Source organism: Leptopilina heterotoma, unplaced genomic scaffold (genome assembly GCF_015476425.1).
Source record: "Leptopilina heterotoma isolate Lh14 unplaced genomic scaffold, ASM1547642v1 Lhet_27, whole genome shotgun sequence".
Lineage (NCBI taxonomy): Eukaryota > Metazoa > Arthropoda > Insecta > Hymenoptera > Figitidae > Leptopilina > Leptopilina heterotoma.
The window spans coordinates 1694855-1704113 of NW_025110978.1; the positions used below are offsets into that span (position 1 = coordinate 1694855).

A 9259-nucleotide genomic window follows, 5' to 3' on the forward strand; every position below is an offset into this window, starting at 1 on the left:
AACTGCATGAGCAGTCATACACAATTTAGTTTTAATAAAAATATCTCTCGCTTCAGATTGATGTGAAGGATAAAAAATTTATATTTTTATAAGAAATTCCGTTATACTAAGAATAATTATAAAAATTTAATTATTTAGTTTTAAATATCAAAATTAATTCCATTCCTAAAATGTAATTAAATTATTGCAAAGTTTCTAAAAATAATTTTTTCATTTTTAATTAAAATCTTTAATCAGTTTTCAAAACCAGTTTATATCTGAAAAAATGTTCTGAATTTTAAATTTTTTCAATTTGACGCAAGCAGAAAATTCTTTTTATCTAATTATAAGAAGAATTTTCTTCTTTCATTTCAGATATGTGCAAAAAAAATTATTACTAATCTTTTTGTAAACACAAATATTAAATTTTTGAATTTTTCTCAATGAAAAACCTATTGAATTAGTCATTAATATTATTAATATTATCTTTATTATTCAATACACGCTCACTAAAAATTGATTAATCTGAAATCGATTGCAAATTAATATCGATATTCATATTTCGTGCAATAGTTTTTCTTATTACAGCAATAGGATTAAAATATTATAATCTCGATAAAAAGTTAATAATATTTATTACTACTTTAAATGATAATAAATTTCATTCCCATAATAGAGGAATGAAAGATGATATTATCAATATTAAATATTACTGATTTTAATGACTCGACACCATCATAGCTCTCAAAAGAGACAAAAATGACATTGATGTTTTAACAATCTGCAAGGAATGTTAGAATTAAATTATTAATATTATAATTTCAATTAAAATTAAATAATTAAGACTAATAAGTGATTATTCTTAATTAGTTGAATAAATTTTTATTTTAATCAATATTGTCACTCAAGTTAAAATTTTATTTTTGTATGCTCTTTTATTTATTATTTATACTATATTTTTTATTAAATTAATAGATTAGACTCACTTTGGTAAAGTTCTGCAAATTCATGTCGTACATTCCTCCTGCGCTAATTACCAGAGGATTTTGAGCTCTTAATATCATTAAAATAATGGCCTTCGAAGAATGATGATGTAAATTGGTCCACAAAGATTGATAGGCAGCATTTCCAACTCCAAAACTCTGTTTAATAAATCTTTTATATCAATCATCTTCACGGTGGAACTTTTAAAAAATAACTTTATGTAAATTTATATTGAGATTAATAATTAATAACTTAAATTTGAATACCTTTTCCATTAATTCATTGCTTGGCCAACAGTACAATAGAATTTGAAATAAATTAACGATCAAATAGCCGAAATATAAAACGGTTCCCTGATAATCCGAGTCTTCGCTATTTAAAGACTGTAATTGATAGAAAAAATTGTATTATTCACCCATTTTTTGTTCACGCCTTAAAGATATATATATTTAAAAAATAATACTAAATATTCAACATAAAAAACAGTTATGAATAGTTTATTAAAATTAATAATATTTAATTCAAAATTCGAATAAGAAATTTTTACTGTACAATATAAATAATGGAAGTTTACAACTAATTACTTATAATAATTGTTACAATAAATAAATAAAAATAATAAATTACAAACATTTGGAAAAATTGAATTTTATGAAAAATAATTACCATGATAAATTGAAATCCAGAAAAGCATATGACAAAGCCACTTGTCAGAAGTTGATATAGACATAATTTACTAAATAATTTGTTGAATATATGAACGAGTCTTTAAAAACAAATAAATTTCATAATTAATGAAACATTTCAGTAATAATCTCTTTAAATTGCGAAAAATTATTTCCATTCATAAGTTCTGAACGTTCAAATTTAAAAATTAAGAACTAAGTAACTAAGTAAGAAATATAAAAGTAAGAAATATAAAAAAATACGAAGAATAGAAAGAAATATCTTTATTAGGGGAGACTGGGGCGAAAGGTTAAACTGTGGAAACAATTAAAATTTATTATCTTTTGAACGGAAATAGTTAGAGCATTGCAATTTTAATTATAGAAGGGTGTTATCACTCTAAATAAATGTCCAGGGTTATGTGACATTCTGTTCATTTTTGTGGTGTCCATATTTAAATTTTTTTTTCACCCTACTTTTGAAAATTTTTTCGTAAAAGAAAATATCAACTTTTAAGTATATTTTTTGAATTTATTCTCATCGCGATTTTTTTATGTCCTTATTTGGGTTTTGAAAATAATTGAATTCCTGCAAAGAGTTTTACTATTTATAAAAATAATTTAATTTTTGAGAAGGATTTAATAAAATTCTTGAAAATCATAGAATTCTTTTGAAACATTGTATAACGAATTAGGAAAAAAAGTAAATTCTTTCGCGAAAAAATTGAATTCTTCTGAGGAATTCATTTAAAATTTTACAAAATAATTAAATTCTTTTGAAATTAATTGTTTAGAAGGATTTATTAAAATTTTAGAAAATATTTGAATTCTTTTGTGAAATTTTATTTAAATTTTGTTCAAAATAATTGAATCTTTGCAAAAAAATTTACTATTTTTAATTAAAAATAATTGAATTCTTACGAAGAATGTTAATATTTATATAAAAATAATTGAATTCTTACTAAGAATTATACTAAAATTTTTGAAAATATAAACATAATAATTAATTTTGTATTTAATAAGTGAACTTTTTAAATTTTGATTGTGAAATTATTTAAAAATTTATATTTGAAAATAAAAAATTTTGTAATTTATATAACAATAATATATTGAATATCACGTTTCGCGCGTAACATTTGCTAGTAAAGAGTATAAAGAAATAAAAAAAATAAAAATATAAAAGGAAATAAAAAATAGATTTGAATGACGTTCAGAACTTTAAAATTAAATTATTAAGTATACCTAGGTATACAATAAAATAAAATTCACCTGATCTGACTATTATGACTGTAAACAATACTCTCTATTAGTTTCGGTGAAACTAAAGAAGCCTCGCCAAGTTTCAAAATTTTAATCTGAAGAATACTCAATTGAGCGCAAGAATGCCAAATTGCAACGAAAATGAAACTGTCCATTCCAGCTAAAAAACTCAAGCCAAGACACATTCCGAATAATACCTATAAATAATTAAATGATAAAATTACATAAATAAAAATTTAAAAATTAAATAAAAGCATAAGACCGAGAAAAACGTACAAACCTGAATTCCATAACAAAATGCGTAAATAACATTTGAATACTGATCATAATAATACCAAGAACAGTACGGATAACGTTTATGACGAACAGGATCAGTGTCTATTCCATAAATAAATGGTACTAAAAAAAATAAACTTTCAACAAAATACACACTGAAAAGGAAATATTTCGTAACTGTACGTGCAAAATTTGCATGGTCAAGAAGAATTATTCTCTGCTCCTTCGATGTTGATTTTGATAAGCAACTATCAAAATTAGTCTTCATTGTTCTCAATAATTCCTAAAAAAATAATTTCTGATATTAATAAATAATTCATAATCATTGCTCATACAATTAAATGTTAGATATTCATTAAAAAAAAATTAGTAAACAGAGCGAAAGAAGAATATTATTAATAAAACAGACGAAATTTATTCATTAAAAATATAAAATAAAATGTAAAATTAATAAATTAAAATGCAAAAAAAAAGAATCAAACCTTAAAAATATTCCTGTTTGAAATTACATGTATAAATTTTAGTACTATAAAAATCCCATGAACAGTGAGACACAAATTTTGTACAATCGCATTGATGTCTCCCCAAACAAAATATAAATCAAGTAACATAGGCGGTATGACTAATGTTAGTAATAAAATTATGATAATAATTGCGTGAAATTTGTTGATACAATTACGCCAAGACGATGCTTTATCACTTAGAGGCCATAATCCAAGAAGAGATAAATAAATCTTATTAATTTGTATATAGTCTTCGAAATTGTCTTCAGCCATTCTTAATCGAAATAAATGCAATATTCATCAAAATTGTTTGTTTCGTATAAAAAATTCTATAAATTCTAATACTTTTACTCGTTTAAGACATATTTCCTTTGTTAACATTTGAATTCTTGCCCATTTTCAAAAAGTTTTATAAAAATTACATAAAAAAAACCAAGTTTAATAAAATATTATTGAAAATTTTGATAAAATTCTAAATTAGATCAGAAGATAAAAATTTATTCCTCAACTTTAAGAATAAATACTTTAATGTAATTTTTATTAACAAATTATTTCTTATTTATTTTCTCTAAAAAAATTTTTTTTAAGTCTTTAGAAAGGAGCAAATATAGAATATACAAAATATTGTCAACGATAAGTATGAATTATAGAGAAATGATTGACGATTAAAGACAACTATAATTTTCTAGAAGACACAAGACATATTTCCGCATATTAATAATTAATTAATAAAGCATTTCATTCTTGTTAACTGAACACAGTTTCGATTCATAGAACGTCAGTAAGAAATAAATTATAAATACCACCATTGTTAGCGATATTAATTCACTTATAATTACTACTTTGCCATGCCATTCATATTAATGCTACAATTAGAAATTCATTTTCCTACAGTTATAAACCAACTATTAAAACTATAAAAATCATGCAAATATTGAAATGAACTTTTCTGAAAAATCGCTTCTAATTTACTATAAGCAAATTCTGCCTTGAAGTTCTTAAAAGCAATTCGAATTCAATGCTTTTCATTGTTAGTTGAAATATTCTTGAGTGTTGTCTTTAATTTCTTTTTCTGCACTCCATTAAATTCGATTAATTCAAAAATAAAACGAATCGAAAATATTAATTATATAGATTATTGATAAAAAAAATTGTCTAAGTGTTTTTAAAATAAAGTACAGTAATTCCAAGTAAAATTTTTGTTTGTAAAAGTAAAACAAAATTCTAGGTAAATTACACTACAAAAGTATATTTAATTTCTAGCAAATATTTCATTACTTTAATGCAAATAATTTACGACATTAAATTATTATTTTATTGGTTTTCTTTCACTTTCTAACTTTGTTCGCGATTTGCATAAATTACTCTCAAAACTGATAGAAATGATAAAGATGCTTTTACAATCTGCAAGAAAGTTTCAACAGAATTTAAATAAAATACAGCGATATTAATTTATTATTTTATTATTTTACGATTATTAATAGAAAATAATAAAAACTAGTTAGTATTATTAAAATTATTTCCTATTATTAATAAAGTAGAATATTCCAAAAATTATTTAGAATCATTAATTATTAATTAATAATTTAATTTAAATAACGATAGTATTGAAAAAAAAGTTATTTCAAATAAGAATTGAAGAAAAAATTTACTAATTTATTACCGCAGTGAAATTTTGCAAATTCATCTCATATATACCTCCGGCAGAAAGTACAAGACGCTTTTGAGCTCTCAGTATTAGCAGCGTGAGTAATTTTGAATTAGTTGGTGTTAAATTCGTCCAAAATGATTGATAGGCAAACATTCCGATTTTCGAACTCTGAATTTTGTCATTAATTAATTTATTTTCCAGTTCTAAAAGAAAAAGAATCTGATTACCTGGTCCATTAAATCATCACTTGGCCAACAGTACATGAGAATTTGAAATAAGTTCGAAAGAATAAATCCTGCGTAGAATATGGCGCCATTGAAATCTACAGAACTACTGGTTACAATCTGCGAAAAGAAATTATTAAAATATTATTCAAAAAATAATATAATTATTATTAAATACTAATTTAATAAACTATTTTAATGAAATAAAATAATAAATTGAAATAAAAAACCAAGTAAGTGATTTTTCGGTAGGTATAAAAATACTATGAATGAAAAAAAACTTACAATTATTAATTGAAAACCAGTGAAGCAGACAGAAGTACAACTAGTAAGTAATTGAATTAAACACGATTCTCTAAAAATAGTATTTAATATCTGAATTGTCCTGTTAAAAGAAAAGAAATTATTGTTTAATTTTTTTCAAATAGTTTTCAATATTAAATAACCAATTTTCAAAGATTTTAATTTGAAACCTTTTCAAAATTCAATTATTTAAGTTACAGAAATAAATAATTTATTTAATTCTCATAAAGAATTTTATTAACAAATTTTTAAATAATTGAATTCTTTTGAGAATAATTAAAAGAATGTAATTAAGAATAATTACATATTTCGAGAAATTTAATTAAAATTGTTATAAAAGCAATTGAAATTCTATTGATGAGTTTTATTATTTATTGTTTTTGTTTGCTTTTTGTTTCCTAAATTTTTTGATAATTTTTCTTTTTAATGTTTTGAATTTTAAAATTAATGAAATTCTAATTTAATGTTATAAAGATTGAAAACTCCTCAAACAAAATTATTTTCAATTAAAAATATTTCTTTTATTATTCTTATTTATTTCTATTATAATTTTAAATCTGAAATAATTGGATTTTTATAAAGAAATTTATCCAAATTATTCAAAATAATTTAAAATCTTTTAAAATAAGTTAATTCTAACGAGAAATAAATTTAATTAAAATAATATTTAAAATATTTAAATAATTCTTTTGAAGAGTTTTATTAAAATTTTTGAAAATATGTAATTGAATTTATAAGAAGAATGTTATAAGTAACATAAATATAAATTTTATCAAAATTTTTCATTGTAATTGAATTTCTGTGAAGAATTTTATTAAAATTCTTTAAAATAATTAAATTCCTGCGAACATTTTTATTAATTATCAAAATAATTAAAATCTTGCTAAGAATTTTATTAGAATTTTCGAAAAGAATTGAATGTTTTAGAGGAATTTAGGTAATTAAATTTATATTGAAAATATTTCAATTTTCATCAAGAATTTAATCAAAATGTTTTAATATAATTTATATGTTTGCAAAGAATTTTATCAAATTTAAAAAAATAATTGAATTCTTTTGAGAAATTTTATTGAAAAGAATTGAATTCCTGCGAGGAATTTTATTAAAATTTTTGAAATCAATAAATAATAATAATAATTAATTAATAAATTAGTTAATTATTAAATTTTTAAAAATTTTAAGTCTGAATTTATTCAAAAATTGAAACTAATGTTGATAATAATTTTTTTTAATTTGCATAATAATAATAACATTTGCTAGTTATCAGTAATAATTGTTGATTTAAATGTAAATCAACAAATAAAAAAATTTCTAGATACAAATATTTTTTTCCAATTTAACGAAAATTCAAATAAATTGAATTTTCTCACCTAATATGCATTTTATGTTTTACAATAAGATCCCTCACTACTGTTTTTGAATAATTCGCTCCAGTGCCAATTTTCAATAATTCAGTTTGAAGTATACTCAATTGTGCACATGTATGATAAACTGCTGTACAACAGAAACTTTCCATTCCTAAGGAATAGCTAATACCCAAAAACAGTCCAACAACTACCTGCACAGAAAAGAAAAAAAACATAAAATTCTAATAAAGAAAATAAAACTAAAAAATAAATTGTCTTTAATTGTCTACCTGGATAAAATAAGCGATAGCATAAACAACATCTGAATTTTTATCCCAATAATACCAGGAGGAAAATGGATAACGTTTGTTACGAGCTGGATCACTTTCAATTCCATAAATGAAAGGCAGTAAGTACATTACAGAAAGAAAAAAATAAACCGAAACAATAAATCCTTTAGTAATGTACAATGCAAAACGAGCATGACTGTAAAGAATATTTTTTTGCTTTTCCGTCATTTTCGACGATATAGAAGTATCCCAATTGTGTTGCATAATTAACACCATACTCTACAAAATTGGTAAATATTTTATTAGTAAGTATATATTAATAAAATAAATGTGATGTTTTAATTTTTTTAAGACTCAAAGTTCCCCCATCTGAATTAAAAAAAAACTTGGAATTTCAATTTCTTGTAAGCATTTAGTATATTAAAGAATATTTTGATTCAATCTAAAAATGATTATTGAATTTCTCTAATATATTCTATAATGCTTCTAATATTCAAATAGTACCTATATCTAAAATTTTAATTCAAATTAATTTTTAAACAAATTTTTGTTAGAAAACTCTACTAGAATTCAATTATTTGAATAATAATAATAAATAAATAATATTAAAATATTTTTCAATAATTGAATTCTTTCGACGAATTTTAATAAAAAACTTTAAAACTAATTGCATTTTTCGAGGAATTTATTTTAAATTCTATCAACAATCATTCAAATTCTGCAATGAGTTTTATTATTTTTGAAAATAATTGAATCCTTGAGAAGAATTTTATTAAAAAATTTTAAATAATTGAATTCCAGTGACAAATTTTATTATTTCTAAAAATAATTGAATTTTGCAAAAAATATTATTAAATTTCCTGAAAATAATTGAATTTCTGGGGAAAATTTTGATATTTCTCAAGATAATTGAATTTGTTCGAAGAATTGCGTTAAAAATTTTTGAAATAATATTAAATATAATATTTAAAAATTGTACTAATTTCTACGGAATTAAAATTAGAAGTTTATTAACAAAATTAATTCTACAGAATTGTTAATTAAAAGTAGGAAAAATTCAGATTTTCAAAAATTAAAATTTGAGACCTTTTCAAAATTCAATTATAATTAAATATATAATATATTAAAAAATTCAATTAATTTCAAAAGAATTTGAATTCTTAAAATTTTTCAAAAAACTAAGTTCATTAATATTTCTAATTAAATTTATTAAAAATTAAATAAATTTAAGAATTTTTAATTAAATAAGTTAATGAATTGTTTTTTTGTATAGTATGCACTAAAAATTGTTATAAAAAAATTTGAATGTATTAAAAATGTACCTATTGTTTATTTTTATAGTTATAATTTAATGTTTATTTATTATTATTACTTATTATAATTATTTATATTTTATAAATATAAATATGTAATTTTTATTAATTATTATTATTTTTATTGTTTTTATTATTATATTATTCTTAATGTTATCATCATTATTTAACAATATTTTTAATAGTTCCAAATTTTGAAGCAAATAATTTATTTTTTAATTTAAAAAATTAAATTTATTCTCACCTTAATTAATTTCTTCTTTTTGACAGTAAAACTAAATTTAATAATTGTATTAACAGAATGAGCAGTGAGACACAAATTTTGGACGACTGCATTAAAATCGCCCCAAACCATTAATAAATCCAATAACATAGGAATGACTAAAAATATCGTGATAGATATTATAATAATTACAGGATGAAATTTATGAATGATAATTCGAAATTTTGATGCTTTATCATGTA

The 9259-nt window shown here is 20.9% G+C and overlaps 1 protein-coding gene across 1 annotated transcript; it reads right to left on the reverse strand.

Moving 5' to 3' along the window:
• Nucleotides 1-490: 490 nt before the first annotated feature.
• On the reverse strand, nucleotides 491-9171 carry LOC122503759. Its single transcript, XM_043614434.1, has 12 exons — nucleotides 9039-9171; nucleotides 7482-7760; nucleotides 7216-7403; nucleotides 5828-5927; nucleotides 5546-5662; nucleotides 5331-5486; nucleotides 3169-3447; nucleotides 2898-3085; nucleotides 1630-1729; nucleotides 1230-1346; nucleotides 966-1121; nucleotides 491-760 (listed from the first exon to the last, which is right to left on the reverse strand). Exons 1-12 carry the CDS (start codon nucleotides 9165-9167, stop codon nucleotides 698-700), a joined length of 1872 nt encoding a protein of 623 aa, XP_043470369.1. The 5' UTR covers nucleotides 9168-9171; the 3' UTR covers nucleotides 491-697.
• Between the last annotated feature and the right edge of the window lie 88 nt (nucleotides 9172-9259).

Bases quoted from the DNA above. Each gene is read 5' to 3' on its own strand.
- LOC122503759 (XM_043614434.1), bottom strand. From the start codon at position 9,167: ATGTTATTGGATTTATTAATGGTTTGGGGCGATTTTAATGCAGTCGTC. The intron at 5,928-7,215 runs GTGAGAAAATTC...TTCTTTTAACAG, and splicing joins AAACATAAAATGCATATTAG to GACAATTCAGATATTAAATA. The intron at 3,086-3,168 runs GTTTGTACGTTT...AATTATTTATAG, and splicing joins CATTTTGTTATGGAATTCAG to GTATTATTCGGAATGTGTCT.